This window comes from Mytilus galloprovincialis, chromosome 2 (assembly GCF_965363235.1).
Source record: "Mytilus galloprovincialis chromosome 2, xbMytGall1.hap1.1, whole genome shotgun sequence".
Lineage (NCBI taxonomy): Eukaryota > Metazoa > Mollusca > Bivalvia > Mytilida > Mytilidae > Mytilus > Mytilus galloprovincialis.
In genome coordinates, this window is record NC_134839.1 from 42433414 (window position 1) to 42457277 (window position 23864).

At 34.1% G+C, this 23864-nt stretch overlaps 1 protein-coding gene across 1 annotated transcript in view; it reads right to left on the reverse strand.

Moving 5' to 3' along the window:
- The window catches only part of LOC143063631 (sorting nexin-4-like), a 92613-nt gene extending 70009 nt beyond the window's left edge, over window positions 1-22604 (reverse strand). Inside the window, exons 1-2 of the mRNA XM_076235877.1 lie at window positions 22474-22604; window positions 4693-4799 (exon numbers count right to left, since the gene is read on the reverse strand). Coding sequence (XP_076091992.1) covers window positions 4693-4799; window positions 22474-22569 — 203 coding nt within the window. The 5' untranslated portion in view covers window positions 22570-22604. The remainder of the gene's footprint in view (window positions 1-4692; window positions 4800-22473) is intronic.
- Between the last annotated feature and the right edge of the window lie 1260 nt (window positions 22605-23864).

The window sequence follows — 23864 nt, forward strand, 5'->3', positions numbered from 1 at the left end:
TTTTGGACCCTTTGGACCTTAATATAGACCAATTGGAAAACGGGACCAAAAATTAAAAATCTACATACACAGTTAGATCCGGCATATCAAAGAACCCCACTTATTCAATTTTTGATGAAATCAAACAAAGTTCAATTTTGGACCCTTTGGGCCCCTTATTCCTAAAAACCTGTTGGGACCAAAACTCCCAAAATCAAACCAGACCTTCCTTTTATGGTCATAAACCTTGTGTTTAAATTTCAAAGATTTCTATTTACTTATTCTAAAGTTATGGTGCGAAAACCAAGAATAATGCTTACTAGGGCCCCTTTTTGGCCCCTAATTCCTAAACTGTTCAGACCTCAACTCCCAAAATCAATCCCAACCTTCCTTTTGTGGTCATAAACCTTTTGTTTAAATGTCATTGATTTCTATTTACTTATACTAAAGTTATTGTGCAAAAACCAAGAATAATGCTTATTTGGGCCCTTTTTTGGCCCCTAATTCCTAAAATGTTTGAACTAAAACTCCCAAAATCAATCCCAACCTTCCTTTTGTGGTCATAAACCTTGTGTCAAAATTTCATAGATTTCTATTTACTTAAACTAAAGTTATAGTGCAAAAACCAAGAAAATGCTTATTTGGGCCCTTTTTGGCCCCTAATTCCTAAAATTTTGGGACCAAAACTCCCAAAATCAATCCCAACCTTCCTTTTGTGGTTATAAACTTTGTGTTAAAATTTCATAGATTTCTATTCACTTTTACTAAAGTTAGAGTGCGAAAACTAAAAGTATTCGGACGACACAAGACGACGACGCAGGACGACGACGACGCCAACGTGATAGCAATATACGACGAAAAATTAAAATTTTTGCGGTCGTATAATAAAAACTACTTGTACAAGTAGTACCCCTGACTGGAGGATGCCCCAGCTAGTATTTATTGTTATAAGGGGTCATAATACAAGAACTTTAAAAGTGACTTTACCTAGATTTGTACTTGATCTGACTTTTGTGAAAGAAGCATTGTGTATACAAGTCATGTACATTTCAACAAAATTAAATCAATTTTTCCATTTAAGGAATGACTGCAATATTTTTTCTGTCTATGAAGAAATAACATAAAAAATTTGGTGCATACTGAATAACGTGCGTAGCGGGTTATTTAACAGTGTGCACCACATTTTTTTATGTTATTTCGAATAGACAGAAAAAATATAACAGTCATTTCTTATAATTAATTCTAAATTCCATTTTAAACTGTAGAAAACCACGAAAAAATGCTGATGACGTCACGGTCACATGACTAAATTATGTCTATGGGCTGATAACAAAATAATGTCAGTCAATCAGAAGAGGTGTTAAATCCAAACTTAAATTATTTGTAAAGGTGCATAACCCTAGAACGGTAACAAGAGTGCACACGCTGAAATGTCTCGCCTTCTATACTAATCATTGATATTATGTTGATAGTCCTAAGTATAAGGCTAAGCTTTATTACAACTGTCACATAAACTTAACATTAATCAAGATAACTTAACAGAGACCAATGAACCTTGAAAATGAGGTCAAGGTCAGATGAACCATGCCAGGCAGACATGTACAGCTAACAATGCTTCTATACAACATATATAGTTGACACATTACTTATAGTTTAAGAAAAATAGACCAAAACACGAAAACTTAACACTGTGCAATGAACCGTGAAAATGAGGTCACGGTCAAATAAAACCTGCGCGACTGACATAAAGATCATAAAATATTTCCATACACCAAATATAGTTGACCTATGGCATAAAGTATTAGATAAAAAGACCCAAAACTCAAAAACTTAACTTTGACCACTGAACCATGAAAATGAGGTCAAGGTCACATGACATCTGCCCGCTAGACATGTACACTTTACAATCATTCCATACAACAAATATAGTAGACCTATTGCATAAAGTATGAGAAAAACAGACCAAAACACAAAAATTTAACTATAACCACTGAACCATGAAAATGAGGTCAAGGTCAGATGACACCTGCCAGTTGGACATGTACACCTTACAGTCCTTCCATACACCGAATATACTAGCCCTATTGCTTATAGTATCTGAGATATGAACTTGACCACCAAAACTTAACCTTGTTCACTGATCCATGAAATGAGGTCGAGGTCAAGTGAAAACTGTCTGACAGACACGAGGACCTTGCAAGGTACGCACATATCAAATATAGTTATCCTATTACTTATAATAAGAGAGAATTCAACATTACAAAAATTTTGAACTTTTTTTTCAAGTGGTCACTGAACCATGAAAATGAGGTCAAGGACATTGGACATGTGACTGACGGAAACTTCGTAACATGAAGCATCTATATACAAAGTATGAAGTATCCAGGTCTTCCACCTTCTAAAATATCAAGCTTTTAAGAAGTGAGCTAACGCCGCCGCCGCCGTAGCCGCCGTAGCCGCCGCCGTAGCCGCCGTAGCCGCCGCCGCCGCCGGATCACTATCCCTATGTCGAGCTTTCTGCAACAAAAGTTGTAGGCTCGACAAAAATGACACCACCAAAATTCAAACTTGATTGTTTAGGTTTCATAACATTTGGTTGAGACAAACTAAAGTCAGAGAACAGAAACACAAGAGTGCACACGCTGAAATGTCTCGCCTTCTATACTAATCATTGATATTATGTAGATAGTCCTAAGTATAAAGCTTTATTACAACTGTCTCATAAACTTAACATTAACCAAGATAACTAAACAAAGACCAATGAACCATGAAAATGAGGTCAAGGTCAGATGAACCATGCCAGGCAGACATGTCCAGCTAACAATGCTTCTATACAACATATATAGTTGACCTATTACTTATAGTTTAAGAACAATAGACCAAAACACAAAAACTTAACACTGTGCAATGAACCGTGAAAATGAGGTCAGGGTCAAAAGAAACCTGCGCTACTGACATAAAGATCATAAAATATTTCCATACACCAAAAATAGTTGACCTATGGCATATAGTATTAGATAAAAAGACCAAAACTCAAAAACTTAACTTTGACCACTGAACCATGAAAATGAGGTCAAGGTCACATGACATCTGCCCACTAGACATGTACACCTTACAATCATTCCATACAACAAATATAGTAGACCTATTGCATATAGTATGAAAAAAAACAGACCAAAACACAAAAATTTAACTATAACCACTGAACCATGAAAATGAGGTCAATGTCCCATGACATCTGCCCGCTAGACATGTACACCTTACAATCATTCCATATAACAAATATAGTAGACCTATTGCATATAGTACGAAAAAAACAGACCAAAACACAAAAATTTAACTATTACCACTGAACCATGAAAATGAGGTCAAGGTCAGATGACACCTGCCAGTTGGACATGTACACCTTACAGTCCTTCCATACACCGAATATACTAGCCCTATTGCTTATAGTATCTGAGATATGGACTTGACCAACAAAACTTAACCTTGTTCACTGATTCATGAAATGAGGTCGAGGTCCAGTGAAAACTGTCTGACAGACACGAGGACCTTGCAAGGTACGCACATATCAAATATAGTTATCCTATTACTTATAATAAGAGAGAATTCAACATTACAAAAAATTTGAACTTTTTTTTCAAGTGGTCACTGAACCATGAAAATGAGGTCAAGGACATTGGACATGTGACTGACGGAAACTTCGTAACATGAGGCATCTATATACAAAGTATGAAGCATCCAGGTCTTCCACCTTCTAAAATATAAAGCTTTTAAGAAGTTAGCTAACACCGCCGCCGCCGTAGCCGCCGCCGCCATAGCCGGATAACTATCCCTATGTCGAGCTTTCTGCAACAAAAGTTGCAGGCTCGACAAAAAAATTCCAGCAATTTTTCCAATTGTAAAGGAGCATAACTCTAAAATGATAAAAGCGATGCCACCAAAATTCATCTCTGGCCTGTGTTTTGTGGTAATTATTTGTAATTAACAGTGTGTATAAGTTTCATAATATTTGGTTGAGGAAAACTAAAGTTAGAGAACCAAAACCAATTTTGGGACACACTGACAAATGTACAAACAAACAAGGGTAAAACTTAATGCCCTCTTCACTACGTATACGGCCATGGCTTTAAAAAAGCACATAACTAAATAGATAAGTCTTAAGTAATGAAACTTCGATTAAAACACAATTTAATTCTTCTAATTGTATCCAACTAAACAAAATTCTTAAAGTGTCCCAATGAAATGTTTATGCAATATTTTGGGTTAACAAAAAAAGTCTTGATTTTAATGTTTAACATGTTTAATATTAATTATGTCATGTTCATTTTGTATGTGATCAGTTCACAAGCTAAAGTAAAATTTGATTCCAGATTTTGATTTGGGATTATTTAATTGTAATTTTCTTTATTAAAGACAATACAATATATTAAGATATCTTACCTTCATAAATAATAAAATTTTAATTAATTCAAGCAGTCTGGTAAAGATTGATGGATGACCTTCGTGTATTGCAGAGGTTTTATTTCAGCAGGTTAACACTCGGACAACTGTCAGACAAGTCTGACATCTTGTGGCATTTAGACATCTAAATAGTAATATGACTTTACCATGTTTACTTGTACTAGAGTAAGCTTACCTTTTCTGCAAGAACAACACAAATTAACTAACTTTTACTATGGTTTCTTAAACTTTTGGAATGACTGATCTTACCTTGTCTCTATAAGATACACATAAAATGTATCCTGAACTTTCATGGAAGTAACAGTTCTTTTCTCTGGTTCTGATACTGTAATTTCCATCCATTGTAACAAATTTTTCTACAACAAACAATCAACACTGTCTAAGACAAGTAAACTAAAATGATTATAAAATGCATTTATATACATGTATAAATCAAATGTATTTTAAACTAGAGGCTCTAAAGAGCCTGTGTCGCTCACCTTGGTCTATGTGCATATCAAACATAGGACACAAATGGATTCATGACAAAATTGTATTTTGGTGATGGTGATGTGTTTGAAGTTCTTACTTTACTGAACGATTTTGCTTCTTACAATTATATCTATAATGAACTTTGCCCATTAGTAACAGAGAACTATATTTGGTAAAAATTTACATAAATTTACCAAATTAATGAAAATTGTTAAAAATTGACTATAAAGGGCAATAACTCCTTAAGGGGTCAATTGACCATTTAGGTCATGTTGACTTATTTGTAGATCTTACTTTACTGAACATTATTGCTGTTTACAGTTTATCGCTATCTATAATAGTATTCAAGATAACCAAAAACGGCAAAATTTCTTTAAAAATTACCAATTGGAGGGCAGCAACCCAACAACCAGTTGTCCAATTTATCTGAAAAATTCAGGGCAGATAAATATTGACTTGATTAACAATTTAACTTCATGTCAGATTTGCTCTAAATGCTTTGGTTTCATAGTTATAAGCCAAAAACTGCATTTTACCCCTATGTTCTATTTTTAGCCGTGGTGGCCATCTTGGTTGAATGGCCAGGTCATCGGACACATTTTTCAAACTAGATACCCCAAAGATGATTGTGGCCTAGTAGTTTCAGTGGAGATTTTGTAAAAGATTACTTAGATTTATGAAAAATGGTTAAAAATTGACTATAAAGGGCAATAACTCCTAAACGGGTCAACTGACCTTTTGGTCATGTTGACTTATTTGTAGATCTTACTTTGCTGAACATTATTGCTGTTTACAGTTTATCTCTATCTATAATAATATTCAAGATAATAACCAAAAACAGCAAAATTTCCTCAAAATTACCAATTCAGGGGCAGCAACCCAACAACCAATTGACCGATTCATCTGAAAATTTCAGGGCAGATAGATCTTGACCTGATAAACATTTTCACCCCATGTCAGATTCCTCAAAATGCTTTGGTTTTTGAGTTATAAGCCAATAACTGCATTTTACCCCTATGTTCTATTTTTAGCCGTGGCGGCCATCTTGGTTGGTTGACCAAGTCACGCCACACATTTTTTAAACTATATACCCCAAAGATGATTGTGGCCAAGTTTGGATTAATTTGGCCCAGTAGTTTCAGAGGAGAAGATTTTTGTAAAAGATTACTTTAATTTACGAAAAATGGTTAAAAATTGACTATTAAGGGCAATAACTCCTAAAGGGGTCAACTGACCATTTCGGTCATGTTGACTTATTTGTAAATCTTTTTTTGCTGAACATTATTGCTGTTTACAGTTTATCTCTATCTATAATAATATTCAAGATAATAACCAAAAACAGCAAAATTTCATTAAAATTACTTATTCTGGGGCAGCAACCCAAAACCGGGTTGTCCAATTCATCTGAAAATTTCAGGGCAGGTAGATCTTGACGTGATAAACAAATTTACCTCATGTCAGATTTACTCTAAATGCTTTGGTTTTTGAGTTATAAGCCAAAAACTGCATTTTACCCAAGGTTCTATTTTTAGCCATGGCGGCTATCTTGATTGGATGGCTGGGTCACTGGACACATTTTTCAAACTACATACCCCAAAGATGGTTGTGGCCAAGTTTGGATTGATTTGGCCAAGTAGTTTCAGAGGAGAAGATTTTTGTAAAAGATTACTAAGATTTACGAAAAATGGTTAAAAATTGACTATAAAGGGCAATAACTCCTAAAGGGGTCAACTGACCATTTCGGTCATGTTGACTTATTTGTAAATATTACTTTGCTGAACATTATTGCTGTTACAAGTTATCTCTATCTATAACAATATTCAAGATAATAACCAAAAACAGCAAAATTTCCTTAAAATTACTAATTCAGGGGCAGCAACCCAACAACAGGTTATCCGATTTATCTGAAAATTTCAAGGCAGATAGATCTTGACCTGTTACACAATTTTACACCTTGTCAGATTTGCTCTAAATGCTTTGGTTTTTGAGTTATAAGCCCAAAACTGCATTTTACCCCTATGTTCTATTTTTAGCCATGGCGGCCATCTTGGATGGTTGGCCGGGTCACCGGACACATTTTTTAAACAAGATACCCCAATGATGATTTTGGCCAAGTTTGGTGTAATTTGGCCAAGTAGTTTCAGAGGAGAAGATGTAAAAGATTACTAAGATTTACGAAAAATGGTTAAAAATTGACTATTAAGGGCAATAACTCCTAAAGGGGTCAACTGACCATTTCGGTCATGTGACTTATTTGTAAATCTTTTTTTGCTGAACATTATTGCTGTTTACAGTTTATCTCTATCTATAATAATATTCAAGATAATAACCAAAAACGGCAAAATTTCATTAAAATTACTTATTCTGGGGCAGCAACCCAAAACCGGGTTGTCCAATTCATCTGAAAATTTCAGGGCAGGTAGATCTTGACCTGATAAACAAATTTACCTCATGTCAGATTTACTCTAAATGCTTTGGTTTTTGAGTTATAAGCCAAAAACTGCATTTTACCCAAGGTTCTATTTTTAGCCATGGCGGCTATCTTGATTGGATGGCTGGGTCACTGGACACATTTTTCAAACTACATACCCCAAAGATGGTTGTGGCCAAGTTTGGATTGATTTGGCCAAGTAGTTTCAGAGGAGAAGATTTTTGTAAAAGATTACTAAGATTTACGAAAAATGGTTAAAAATTGACTATAAAGGGCAATAACTCCTAAAGGGGTCAACTGATTATTTCGGTCATGTTGACTTATTTGTAAATATTACTTTGCTGAACATTATTGCTGTTTACAGTTTATCTCTATCTATAATAATATTCAAGATAATAACCAAAAACAGCAAAATTTCCTTAAAATTACTAATTCGGGGGCAGCAACCCAACAACAGGTTATCAGATTTATCTGAAAATTTCAGGGCAGATAGATCTTGACCTGATAAACAATTTTATCCCGTCAGATTTGCTCTAAATGCTTTGGTTTTTGAGTTATAAGCCAAAAACTGCATTTTACCCCCTATGTTCTATTTTTAGCTGTGGCGGCCATCTTGATTTGATGGCTTGGTCACCGGACACATTTTTTAAATTATATACCCCAAAGATGATTGTGGCCAAGTTTGGATTAATTTGGCCCAGTAGTTTCAGAGGAGAAGATTTCTGTCAAAGATAACTAAGATTTACGAAAAATGGTTAAAAATGGACTAAAAAGGGCAATAACTCCTAAACGGGTTCTTATTAGTAAATCTTACTTTGCTGAACATTATTGCTGTTTACAGTTTATCTCTATCTATAATAATATTCAAGATAATAACCAAAAACAGCAAAATTTCCTTAATATCAATTCAGGGGCAGCAACCCAACAACGGGTTGTTCGATTCATCTGAAAATTTCAGGGCAGATAGATCTTGACCTGATAAACAATTTTATCCCGTCAGATTTGCTCTAAATGCTTTGGTTTTGAGTTATAAGCCAAAAACCTCATTTTACCCCTATGTTCTATTTTTAGCCATGGCAGCCATCTTCGTTGGTTGGCCGGGTCACGCCACACATTTTTTAAACTAGATACCCCAATGATGATTGTGGCCAAGTTTGGATTAATTTGTCCTAGTAGTTTCAGAGGAGAAGATTTTTGTAAAAGATAACTAAGATTTACGAAAAATGGTTAAAAATGGACTAAAAAGGGCAATAACTCCTAAAGGGGTCAACTGACCATTTCGGTAAATTTGACTTATTTGTAAATCTTACTTTGCTAAACATTATTGCTGTTTACAGTTTATCTCTATCTATAATAATATTCAAGATAATAACCAAAAACAGCAAAATGTCCTTAAAATTATCAATTCAGGGGCAGCAACCCAACAACGGGTTGTTCAATTCATCTGAAAATTTCATGGCATATAGATCTTGACCTGATAAACAATTTTATCCCATGTCAGATTTGCTCTAAATGCTTCGGTTTTTGAGTTATAAGCCAAAAAAAACCCATTTTACCCCTATGTTCTATTTTTAGCCATGGCGGCCATTTTGGTTGGTTGGCCGGGTCACGCCACACATTTTTTAAACTAGATACTCCAATGATGATTGTGGTCAAGTTTGGATTAATTTGTCCTAGTAGTTTCAGAGGAGAAGATTTTTGTAAAAGATAACTAAGATTTACGAAAAAATGGTTAAAAATGGACTAAAAAGGGCAATAACTCCTAAAGGGGTCAACTGACCATTTCGGTCATGTTGACTTATTTGTAAATCTTACTTTGCTGAACATTATTGCTGTTTACAGTTTATCTCTATCTATAATAATATTCAAGATAATAACCAAAAACAGCAAAATTTCCTTAAAATTATCAATTCAGAGGCAGCAACCCAACAACGGGTTGTCTGATTCATCTGAAAATTTCAGGGCAGATAGATCTTGACCTGATAAACAATTTTACACAATGTCAGATTTGCTCTAAATGCTTTGGTTTTTGAGTTATAAGCCAAAAACTGCATTTTACCCCTATGTTCTATTTTTAGCCATGGCGGCCATCTTGGTTGGTTGGCCAGGTCACGCCATACATTTTTTAAACTAGATACCCCAATGATGATTGTGGCCAAGTTTGGATTAATTTGGCCCAGTAGTTTCAGGAGAAGATTTTTGTAAAAGTTAACGACGACGGATGCCGACGGACGATGGACGCAAAGTGATGGGAAAAGCTCACTTGGCCCTTCGGGCCAGGTGAGCTAAAAAATGAACTTGTGCTTCTTTTAAGTAGCAAAGTTTATGCATTTGATCATGTTGATCAGGGCTTTCCATTGAAATTGAAGTAGAAGGCTGAATTAAAATTATAGGCGGCTGTAACATGCGTTCGCGAAGCCGGACGCCCACCAAGCTGGAAGCTTGGTGCCTTATGGCAGGGGGTCTGGGGGCCGCTCAAGGCCCCCAGAAGCTCTGGCATAAACAGAGCAAAATCCTGCATTCTCGCAATCTCCTGGCACCTAATTTCATCTTTCAAATGACCATTTTTTATGTATGAAATTAAAGAAAAAAAAAAATCTCAAAGAAATTAAATTTTTTTTTATGTTATAGTTTTTTATTTTCATTACCTTATGCTTAAAATTCATTTACTTTTAAAGGAGATTTATTTATATAATAATCGGGTTTGTTAAAAATCTTGATCGATTTATTTAGCAGAACTACGTGCATTTGTAAACAAATGACCCCCTTTTCTCTCTAAAGACTGTTACGCGTAACTAAAATCATACAATTATTTCTCAAGCATTGACAGAAAATTGATATATCCTCGGATTTTCTCTTTTTTTTTTGTATACTGTTCAATAAGTCGGATACATAAATCATTTGGAAATGTTATTTATTTGAGGTCGAGTCGACAATATTCTACTTTCGTTTTTGACCTTGATTCTCTGAACACCACGTGGGCTTTGAAAAATGAACTTCAAAAGATACTGTTTTTCAGATTCTGAACAATATGATCTACTACACTTTCTTTAATTTGACTGATATTATTCCATAACATAAGATTGTCATCCTATCTGATTGTCTTCACGTTTTAAAAGTAAAAAAAGCCAACGAGTTAATGACCATCGGAACGTCTCTATTGTTATCCTTCAATGACCACCGGAACGTCTCTCTTGTTATCTTTGAAAAGAAACGATGCATTCTGACTTTAAATAGACAACCAATCAGTGACCTGAATTCATGTGAACTATATTTAGCCCAAGGTAAACACTGACTTTTCATCCTTGTTTATCGTGGCCGCCACTTTGCGAAAATACGTCTCTCGGCTGCCTGTAAACATTTGAAAAAGATATTATTTTCTTTTTGAATTTATATTTTTGTCAGTGAAGTAGCCGGCACTTGAAGCCACCGTAAACGGCGGATTTCCGCCGGCTACTGGCTTCAATGGAAAGCCCTGGACCATTCTCAGTTTTTTGTGACAGTATTCTCAAGAAAGTGAGGACTGAAAAATCTATTCAGTTTTAATTTTCCATTGATAAAGTTCCCAGTTACAACTCTCATCACAGAGATACATGTACTTATAAAATCAAATATGATTGATATAAGCTGTGTGAAGTTTGTTTCCAGATCCCACATTTTGATATATCTGTAAAATTCATGAATAAATAGCTTTAAACTACAAAAAGCAATATTTAAAAAAAAAAATTAAAAAAATAATGACCACTACAATAATTATGTTGGTACGTAAAATTATTTTTTAATTGATGACTACTTATCATATATATACTTAATGTGACATTTTTAGTGTTCAGATACATTAACTTTCATTTTAGTGGGTAATTACTCATCAATTGAGGTGCTCCTTAATTGGAGAAAGATTCTAAAAACATAACTTTACAGAAAGAATGAAAACTGCAGTTTTAACAACTCTCCCCAATCTCAATAGGTATAAACTACAATTTATATAAGCAACATTTAATTTTTTTAATTTTTTTTTTACCGTTTCAATAATTATGTTGGTACACAAATTTTTTTTTATATAGAAGACTACTTATCATATACTAAATGTCACATTTTAAGTGTTCAGAAACATTTACTTTGATTTTAGTGTATAATTACTCATCAATGGAGGTGCTCCTGAATTGGAGGAAGATTCTAAAAACAGAACTTTACAGAAACAATGAAAACTGTCGTTTCTCTCCCCAATCTCATGTATCCCCATTGACATTATTTAACGCGAAAGTTGACCTACAAATTATCTGATTATAGCCTCAGATGTAAGCATTACATGTTGGTGTGTGAATGATCGACACTACACATGCTACAGCAAACATCATTAGGTTTACATTTAACAAATACGGATTTTAAATTAGTATACAAATACTGTGAATGATTTTTATAATGAATGAAGGATATCCCTGTGTGGCATTCCAACAATGACGTCACTAGGTTAGATATATTTAGAATATTTTGTAATACTGATTTTTTTCCGGACTGTAAAAGAAACGTATATAGTGTAAGGGAAAGCTCAATTTACGATAATTTCACGAGAAACAGAAGGGAAATGTGTAAAAAATGTATTTAAAGTCAATCTGTTCTCCTGTCATCAATTTCAGTATGACATTTTGAGGGGGTTTCCAAACTATCAAAACAAAATGATTGACGTGAGCGAATGATACTCTGGCCAACCCCATTAGGGAATTGACGGCTTGAAGCCGTCTTTCCCCAAACACTGGAAGCTACAAAGAATATAAACAATTCCAAAAAGACTGCAAACGCCAATTTAGAAAAGCAGAATGGAACTACATTAATGACATCATCAATGCAGGTTTTGAAAAGATTAGTTCTAAACCATTCGGGAACTACTGTATATGAAAGCAACGAAACAAGATAATATAGAAGTAGCACCACTAAAGTCAAATGGAGGCCTCACAAACAACAGCAAAGAAAAGGCAGAAATTCTAAACAACCAATTCAAATCAGTATTCACAAAATTAGATCCGAACTCACAAATACCACCACTAACAAAAAGATCAACTTCAAATATTTTGAAATTGGGCATAACATCAGAAGGAGTACACAAATTATTGAAAAATGTAAATCCATCCAAAGCAATGGGACCAGACAGAATACCAAACACTGTCCTTAAAACATGTGCAGAAGAAATCGCACCTAGTATATCTGCCATCTTTCAAAAATCAATTGACACAGGCACTCTCCCTGAAGATTGGCTAAGTGAAGACATAGCTCCAGTATTTAAGTAGGGGGACGTCCACGCAGCTGAAAATTACAGACCAGTTTCACTGACCTGTGTATCATGTAAGCTTTTGGAACACATCATCTGTAAACACATCCTTAAACAGTCTTACTTAAACAAGTGATTTTTTAAATCACTGATTCAAGTAACATTATTTCAATAAAGGTTGGAAGTTAGAGTTGTCTTTCTTTAATAATCACCTATTTAAGTAGTACAAATTAATCACTAGAAGAAGTGATTTAATTTTATTGTAGCTTTAAATATAGAATACTAATGATCCAGGCACTAATTATGTTTCTAAACTTATCAGAACCAACATCTGTACATGTGTTGTCTAGGATGACCAGGTCATTTCAGGTGATGACCTTGTACTGAATCCAGGATAATGACATAAAAATCACTTGTTTAAATATCAAACCTCAATTTCCTTCCCAAAAATCACTTCTTTAAGTATCATTCTTTTAATTACCCCCACTAATTTCAACACCCGAACAGTGAATTTTTTATCGCGAACAGTAGAATTTTATTACATAATCTTAAAGATGAAACCTTGAACTTCACAGGAAAAATACTCCCACTGCTGTGAAAAATCTTTTAAGAAACTATCAGTTCATTATGTAAAGCCATTATTATAGCATTTTTTCAACTAAAATAGAATTTTCAGCTAAATGATAGCATTAAAGGCATAAATCTTGCTACTTAAAAGAAGCAAAAAGTTCATATTTTTTAATTTTACTAATTAAAAGATATTATTTAAACCTATGTGTTTAAAATTTTGAAAAAACTACAAAATCCCAATTTGTGACAAAACCTCGAATTTGCTACTCAAATAAGTGATTTAAAAATCACTTATTTCAGTAAGTCCCCTGACTGTTAAACACCTGGAAAAGCACAATATACTGACAAATTTAAATCACGGATTCAGATCAGGTTACTCTTGTACAACACAGCTCTCAGTCACAACAGAAGACCTACTAAAGAGTTTCGACAGTGGCATTCAACTCGATATGGCGATACTCGACTTTTCAATTTGATACTGTGCCACATGACAAACTACTGGCTAAATTAAACAGCTTCAGATAGATGAAAATCTGAACAAACGGTTAGCAGCATTTGCTGCAAAAACGTTCAATGCGGGTTGTCGTAGAAGGTGAGCACTCAAAATATGCCCATGTAGACTCTGGCGTACCACAAGGCACAGTACAGGACCGCTGCTTTTCCTATGCCACATCAACGACCTCCAGGAAAGCGTAAAATCTCAAATTCGTTTATTTGCAAACTGCCTACTCTATCGAGAGATTAACAACACAAAAGACCATCAAACTCTCCAAGAAGATCTAAAAGCTCTGGAAGTATGGGCACTAAATTGGGGAATGGAATTTAACGCAAAAAAATGCTATATAATGAGCTTCAAACAAAAATCAACACACTTCTACCGACTAGACAACCACATACTAGAACAGGTACAAACAAATCCTTACCTAGCTAGGTCTTAACATATCTGATGTCCTAAAATGAGCCAGCCACATAGGGAAAACAACAAGCAAGGCAAGCTGAACACTAGGGTTCCTGAGAAGAAACCTGCGCCAGTGCCCCCAAGAGTGCAAAAAACTTGCCTTCTTAGCCATGGTAAGATTCTTACTAGAATACGGTGCTGTCATCTGGGACCCATTCCCCATTAGGGAAATAGAAAAAATAGAAAGCATACAGAAAAGAGGAGCACGTTTCATCTTGCACGATTATAAATCCAGAGACACCGGGTGCGTATCAAATATGCATTCTAAGCTAAAACTACCACCTCTCCAAGAACGAAGGAAACATCAGAGGCTGACTATGTTCTACAAAGTGGTTGAGGGATTGGTGCCGGGTATTGATCCAACTAATTACCTGCAAAAGACAAGAAATAAACGCCAAGTCAAGGCAAAAAAATTTAGTGACTTCCAATACACAAACATCGTGGAAAGACAAGAAACCAGAAATAGCAGATCGTACAAATTAATAGACTGCAAAACAGACATTCGACAGAACTCTTTTTTTCCAAAAACAAAAGTAGAGTGGAACCATCTGGACGAGGAAATTGCATGTCAAAAGACAGTTGAGGGTTTCATGGCTGCCCTCCAACGGTTGGACTAACCAACCTGCTCTCCTTCCAGTGCGCATATATCCACGATCTGCACTGTGTAACATACAGATACAGATATTTTGACTATAGTCATAGTATGAGTCAAAGCAACCAACACGTTAATAGCCTCACTGGACACAATTACGAACGATTTTTGAACTGTGATTAAATTTTTTTTATGTAGACTACTTTTCTTGAATTGTTTATACCATAAAATTTAAGATGTATGAAGGCTTTCCATTTTGCATCATTTCCCACATTAATTTTTATTCACGTTAGGTTACTTTAGTAAGATTTGCTTGACCCTGTTTTACGTGTCAAGAGAGCCACATATGGACGCAATTCTGAACAGCACTATATTGATATATCTTGCAGAAGAAATCAATGACAACAGTCTAGATAGATAAAGCATACATTAATCTTTATCTCAAACACATTTTCATAGGAAAATAAGATGCACAGGTTTGTTTTTTACTTCAATTACATCAGCAGTGGTTGCAGACGAAATGTCAGTCATCATGGTCAAGTGTAAGGCCACACCAATTTAATTTCTTGTTCTACGGATTTTTGGACTCCAAAATTTGGGGCGAGCGAACGTTTTGAAAATTTTAATAAAAAACTATTTAATTTGCAAATTTTTGAGGCGAAGCGTGAAAAGTAAAGGCGAGCGATTATAATTTTTTTTTTGTAAACATAAAATAGTAGGTTTTGACAATATTAAAACTTGATTTATTACTTGTACTTTGAAATTTCTTTAATTTCTGAAGTATTTTTTCCCTGTTCACCAAGAAATAATTAAATCTGGTCTATGTATGTGCGACTGACAATGAGACAATTCTCCATCCAAGTCATAATCAGTTTGAGGGCAACCCCTTAATGTTATAAATATCCCTTTTACATGTTTTATGAGGGATCAATATAAGTTATAATATATTTGTTTGTACAAAAGGGCTCATATTTTCTCAAAGAACTATATATCTATCTGGTATTAAATGGTTAAAACATGTCCAAGAATTTTGTAATATTCCTGGACTTTAACCATGTTAAATTTAATAACACATTTACTTTAACAGTTTAATATCATTCAAAATAAGTGAACCCCTCTTTTAGAAAAAGTTGTTTAAAATATGATGCAACTCTCCTCTTTCTAAAAAAGTTTTCAAAGGTTTTGTATAGAAGAACTATACAAATCCTTGGTATTTCTATTTTCTTTTCTACATCATTAAAATGACCCCTTGTCTGAGGGAGGTTTGTTCTCAACCTGATAAAAACAAACACAGGTCAAAGTACGGCCTTTTACACAGGGCTTTGATACAGAAGAAACAGCAAGCTATAAAGGACCCCAAAATATTATCGTACACAATTCGAACAGGAAAACCAACGATCTAATTTATATATCGAGACGGGAAAATACCAATGAACAACATCAACAAACGATACCTGCTGAACGACAGGCCCCTGAATCAATCAGGACAGGTGCATAAACATGCAGCCGCTATGGATAGTTTTGTTTCGCCAGCATACAATATAATTGCTGTTGAAGGCAAATCCTTCAGAAGTTCTTTGTACTTTATTCTAACAACGAACATTTTTTGATAGGGAATATAAGTAAGGGGGAAAGAAACCAATTTTTTGTTCTTTACAGGTATTTCCGCTGTTATAAATTTATATCGAAGCACTCCCACTTTGGATAATTAGGTTTCATGCTGAAACAAATATTCTCACAGATATTTACACAGTGTGTTGGGGTGCTTTTATGTTTAAAATCGTTATATACAGGTTAGACTGTAATTTTAAAAACAAATGTTGATATCTTTTTATAATATTTACAAAAAAAAACGGTGCGGGAAATGGACATGATTACATTTGCGGATGCGGGAATATAAAAAAAATAAATAAAAATTCTGTTTTGAAAAAAATAGGTGCGGGCGGGTCCATGGAACAAGGAATCAAATTGGTGTGGCCTATATAAGGGGACGACCATTTGATATTCTGTGGGGGGGGGGGGGGAGGGCCAGGAGGATTTTGAAAATAGACAACTCAGCCTTGATAATCACGAAAATAAATGGTTTGTTCTGTGGTAGTTTGAAAATAAATTACCTGACTTGCAATGTATAGAAAATAAATAACTCAGCAGGTCTAATCGAAAGTATGAGATGGCACCAGATTCTTCATAAATTCATCTTTTTTCCCCAAAAAAATCGTGAAACACTTCCCAAATTTTTTAATAACAAAAGTATAAATACTATTTAAATATACTTGAAATGTCTGAAAATTGGTTTCATTTAACTTGAGGTATATTGTCTCAGGAAACCTTACCTCACCTTTATTTTAACAGGGCCGTAACTACATGTAGGAAATTTCTAAACCAACCGCTTGTCTCCATATCAAATTGTGTTCACGACCTTGCAAGAAGAAAGTTCTGTTTTCCCTCAGACTTATAGCCCTGATTTTTCGGGATCAATGTTTCTTATTTATTTGTCTTTTGTTCATTGATTGCCCTTCTGTTTTCTGTTAGTGTAACATTCCTTTTGTAATCTAGTAATTTTGTTATGAACTTGATCATGAGTTTAAAAAAAAAAACAGCAGCCACAGGCTTACCTATGTGAATTCCATTTTTGCTTTATCATGCACATTGGTCTTTTGATGTTGTCCCTAGAAACTTCAGTCTTACGTTGAATTTATACATTTTGCTTTGAGACCAAAATATTGTCAAAAAATTATTAAAACAAAACTTCATTTCCAGATTATGAAAGGGTCTTCGGAACACCCAGAAAGCATGATTTTGCATCATTTGTTCTATAGCTTCTTGGGCCTACAGTGGCTCCAAAACCCTTCAAAAAAATTTTTTGTAGTATGTTTGCCAATACATTTCAAAGTGCCTAGTTATGACTTAACTTTAATACTATGTATGTATGCAATACATGTATATGCAGTTGGGAATTTAAAAGATTCATTTCTGCAGAGGGGGATGGTTATTCTAATTAAATAGTACATAATGACTTGACTATACTACATGTATATGTATTATTTATAAAAACAAATCATTTAAAAAATTATATGTTTTCGAATATCAAAAATATAGTTGTGAAAATGAATAATCAGTCCCTTGCTTTAATGAAAATGAAAAATCTTGCTTCAATACTATTGTAGTGCAGAAAATGAATAATCTGTCCTCTTAGTTTACAAAAATAAATAACCCCCCCAGAATATCAAATGGTCGTCCCCTAAAGGAAAGATTTCTTTTTTTCTTTTTTTTTTTGTAAGTTCCTCCTTTAAAAGAGCACTAAATTCAAGTTCATCCATTTCGGTGGTGTACTTAGCATTCATCTATGATTTTTTTTTTATATAGGTCAACATTTCTTTCAGAGTTCTCTGGACTTTTCAATAAAATTCACATATTTTCAGTGTTCTAGGATTTTTTTGGCACCTTGACTTACCACGGGTAAGATCAATAAAAAAATTACTTACCCACATCTAAAAGTTAAATCTGCCAACCAATGCGGACGGCGCAAAAAAAACGATTTCTTACTAAATTTGATTACTAAATTTGACAAATATGTTATAGTTATTACTATGTAATTTATTAAGAGCTATAATAAATGCAACTGTAAGTTTATTTTCCTCCGATGACAAGAAAAAAAATCGTTTATGTCCCGATTTAAGCACCAGTTATCAATCCAGATTTTCCGATTTTACCGACACCGTGACCGACTTTTAGAATGATAGAAGAATGTGGTCTCTTTTGCGCTTGATTACACCTAGTAAACGAGTGCTTGAATAAAAGCGCCGATAGACATCGACAAAATCTTCGATCTTTTATCAAAGTTTTTTCTCGTGATTTAATAAAAATAAAAAGCAGATATGGGAAAATTGAAGAGGACCAGGAAATTTCAAGAGTTTTTCGGCTTCCCCGAACTTGAAAATTGACTTACCACCGGGTGACAAAGGCTAAAAAATGACTTACCCGTTGTCCTAATCCACTTACCCCGGGTAAGGCCAAAAAAAAAAATAGGTGTGTTTCCTGTTGCATGCCCCAAAAAATTAGGGTCGGTAGGTAGGTATTTTTTTTTTTTTTTTTTTTTTTTTTTTTTTTACTGGCCTGCTTCGGTTGTTTTTTGTGTATTTTTATAATCAGTTTGTTATTCTTTCAGGTTATTTTCATCAGTTCATTGTATAAAGTATACAAGATATGAATAGTCCATGTTCAAAAGTTGCAGAAGACTTGGCCAGGACTTCCAGCTTATAAAATTTTCAAACTTTTTAGAACTGATATGCCATCTGTACGGGTCAGGCTATAGTCTTACACAGAAAGCCCATCAAAGTCTGTCTCAGCAAAGACCTGTTTTATAATCAGTTTCTTTCAGACAATTTAGTTCACAGAACTGATGCCAGCTTTTCTACAAATACCAAATCTCGTTCCTGTGTGGACACTCATCGATTGTTATTGATAACACACTTTGACTGATGGCCATAGCAGAAGCCATGCCGTTGTTTGACTTCAATCTGTATCACACAAATGCTTACTGTATTAAAATTTTATTTGAAATCAAACGTTTAAAAGATGCCATTCAAAGGCTATACTAAACAAAAACCGTTTCCGGAAAAAAACGAAAAAAATCCGGATTTTTTTTTTTTTTTTTTTTCCGGGAAAAAAAAGTTAGGGTCGGCGCCAAAAAATTAGGGTCGGTCGGGCGACCGGAAACACACCTATTTTTTTTTTTGGCCTAACGGGTAATGGGAATCCTAGAACACTGATATTCTTTTGACCATAAATAGGGTCACAAGAGTCTAAAAAATGTTAATTGTGGGGTTATTTGGGCAAGATAAAAGGCATCAGGTATATGAACAGAATCAGCAGATATTTTTCTTTCCATATATTAACAAAAGAAGACAATATGCACTTACCTTTATGTTTTTTTTTATATAACATGCAGGCCAGATTGCCATCTGATAATATCTTCAGAATGATTTTGTCATCGTCATCAACATTCACCAAGTGCACATAAATTGTATTATCATGAAAACAAGGGAATTTTAATAGGGTTTTATTTATAAAAACATTTATTGATAAATATAAATAAAAGAGTTCGCGAAAAGTGTCAGTTCTCAGGATTTTACCACCAAAATTTTGCGTAGGACTAGTCCAATAATTATGACGTATGGCAAGGCTATTTTAATTTTTTTTCTGACGTAGGAAGGCGTCCAAGAAAAAAAATAAAATAGCCTTGCCAGACGTCATAATTATTTGAATCCGGGTCCGTTCACCCTGATTCATGTTCGACCTAGTACCTGTTGCCCTGATACATGTTCGCCCAGGGTCCATTCGCCCTGATTATTATTTTTTTCTAATTGTTGTCTAGTCGCATTATTTTAAGTATTTGAACAAAATATGTTAAAGTTTGTTGAAAAATTGACAGAATATTTAGCTATATTGCCGCAATCAATTTATCATTTTCCCTTTGATTTGCAGAGTAGAATACTGGAATACAATGTATTTATCTTTATTGATATTTGTTAACAAAATACAATCAGTCAATCACGAAAGTATGCAGTTTAAATAAATGAACTTGTAAATCTGTTTCATAATTTACAGTTTGTACATCATTGGTTTTATTAATTTCAAGCTGAATATTTTATCAAAATAAAACGTTTTTTTTTATTATTAATCCATCAAAAGACAAGTTTCACAATAATCAGTTATCCGAATTATTTTGTCATTGAACAATTAATGATCATAAACAAGCCATAAACTTTTAAATATTTCAATGTTTCCATAAATTTCAAGAATATACATGATATATATACCATAGAAATATCTGAATAAGTTTATTCAACTTCAATACCCTGAATATTGATATTTTTATAGTAGGGCAAATGGACTCTGGGCGAACGAACTTGGAGCGAACAGATCTAGGGCGAACATGTTATTAGGGCGAACGGTACCGATACCTAGCCCCACAGGACGCAATTACGACTGGACACAATTACGAACGATTTCCAATGTTTGCCCTCTGAGATCATATTTATTTATATTTATCAATAAATGTTTTTATAAATAAAAACCCTATTAAAATTCCCTTGTTTTCATGATAATACAATTTATGTACCATTTGTGACTATGACAAAATCATTCCGAAAATATTATAAGAACGGCAATCTGACCTGCAAGTTATATAAAAAAAAACATAAAGGTAAGTGCATATTGCCTTCTTTTGTTAATATATAGAAAGAAAAATATCTCCTGATTCTGTTCATATGCGTGATGCCTTTTATCTTGCCCAAATCACCCAACAATTGACGTTTTTTAGACTCTTATGACCCTATTTATGGTAAAAAGCAAATATGTTAATTTTATTGAAAAGTCCAGAGAACTCCGAAAAAAATTTTGACCTATATATAAAAAAAATCAATAGATGAATGATAAGTACACAATCGAGATGGATAACCTTGAATTTAGTGCTCCTTTAAAGGAGGAACTTACACAAAAACAAAAAAATCAAGATAAAGATTAATGTATGCTTTATCAATCTAGACTGTTGTCATTGATTTCTTCTGCAAGATATATCAATATAGTGCTGTTCGGAATTGCGTCCATATGTGGCTCTCTTGACCAGTAAAACGAGGTCACGCAAATCTTACTAAACATGCTAAAGTATCCTAACGTGAATAAAAAATTGTGTGGGATATGATGCAAAATGGAAAGCCTTCATATATCTTAAATTCTATGGTATAAACAATTCAAAAAAAGAAATCTACATAAAAAAATATTAAGGTTTATGTACCCTTCTGTAGCCATTTTTGTACGAACTTTTAAAACTTCAATTGTATCAAAACTACAGATATAATGAATAATAGAGATAGGCCATTTTGTACGTGTTCCAAGGGGAAACTTGATGCAAAGCATTATTTTTTACTGTTCCATTGCATTTAATAGAAAAGGAGGACTTTGTGGCAAATAAATCAAGATTTTTATAGAAAATCCACAGCCTTAAATACAGAGATTTTTGTTATAAAATTTGAAACATAAATTACTCACTTGATTTTCTATGATGTGCTAGTGTTTATTTTTTACAAAAAGTTCTAAGTAACCTGTAAATTCCAAAACACCTCGTGCTGAGTCACTAAAGTCGAGCGCACCCTAAAAGGTGTACTTGATTTTGGCCATATTTATACTTGTCTTAACCAATAACTACATTTATAAACTTGTTTTAAGGAAATCAATGCTAGCACTGCATGCAATAATCCTATATCTATCAGTCATCAAATTGCCAAATATGAGAGTACAAGGATAAAGGCTGTGGATTTTCTACAATAGGCCTATCTCTATTATATCTTTAGTTTTGATACAATTGAGGTTTAAAAAATTCGTACAAAAATGGCTACAGAAGGGTACATAAACCTTAATTACAGTTCAAAAATCGTTCGTAATTGTGTCCGGTGAGGTTAATTATTTGGACTAGCGTAGGACTGACACAATTTTAGTATTTTTCAATAGAACTAATAGTGAGGACCAATAGATTTTCTTCAAGGACCAACAGGGGAAAAAAGATTTCGCAAACTCTGAGATAAATATGATCTCAGAGGGCAAACATTGGAAATCGTTCGTAATTGTGTCCAGTCGTAAAAAAAAAAGTTCGCCAATTTTGCGTCCTGTGGGGCTACGGTTTTTTGCATAGATAACTTAAATCTATGAGTGTAATGCATTAAGAAATAAATCCCTTTTACCTTTCCAGCTTTCTTTGCAAGCTCTAAAGGCTCTTCGTCAGCAGAATATGACAATATTTCTGGTGTTGATGGGGAGGACCTGTCGCTCTCCTCCATCTTGAATATATCGAACGGAACTTGTATGAATATATATGATCTTTATCTTCCTTCTTTATTAGGAGCACCACCATAGGTTATGATGTAAAACTCGGCTGCACCCACATGTACTTGTTTCTATCCATAGGAACGTCGACTATCCGTATAGTCGACCTTCCTATTGATAGAAACAAGTGCCTGTGAATTCACGAACCCGAGGATTGCCGATTGGGTGTAAAAGAGAACATTTAACCTGAGATTTACGAGGGTGATACGGCATATGTGTCGTGAATCTGATACGGATTTTGCCATGTTTTATACGATTTATCATATATTTCAACAGGAGAGTATTATATTATATGAACTGTTTTCTGGTCCATAGCACTGGATTACCTTCAGTTCTACGTTTGTCTTGCTTCAAAAGCATAAAAAGAACTTCTCAATTACTTATCCGAAGCACCTGGCTTACCTTACAATTTGCGTGCTGTTGTGAAAAATATGAAAACTTGACGTTCGTGACGTGACATACCAAACAATGGCGTCATTCAATAAATTACGTCACTCCCGAATGCCCGTTCTATTCAGTGGACTTATTTGTCGGGATGTACAAGTACCCGGCCACGTCCACTTGTATTTTTGTCCATGATCTGTACTGATGAGTAAAGCCTTTTTCAACTGATTTTTATAGTTCGTTCTAATATTGTACTGTTAAACTACTGTTCCAGGTTAGGGGAGGGTTGGGATCCCACTAAGTTAAACATGTTTAACTCCGCCACATTATGTATGTGTGCCTGTCCCATGTCAGGAGCCTGTAATATTCAGTGGTTGTCGTTTGTTTATAAAATGTGTTACATATTTTTTTTCGTTCATTTTTTTTTTTATATAAATAAGGTTTTCTCGTTTGATTTGTCATTTGTCATTTTGGGGCCTTTTATAGCTGACTATGCGGTATGGGCTTTGCTCATTGTTGAAGCAATAGTTGACCTATATATAATTGTTAATTTCTGTGTCATTTTGGTCTCTTGTGGACGGTTGTCTCATTGGCAATCATACCACATCTTCTTTTTTAATTATTGTCCACTGAACAAAGAAAATAATAGTGCGTGAGGTGCATCTGTGTACTATGGACACGTTCTTGTTTTTCCTAAAATTTTATTTGCAACAGGAGAAAAACAAAAATTAACCGAAGAAAAATATGACAAATAAACAAATATATAATCAGACAATTATACGTCTTTAAAAACATGGTTTGTGAAAATCCAATTGTAAATGTCGTCAAATGTAGTTGTGTATAAAAAAAAATATGAATTTCCCAT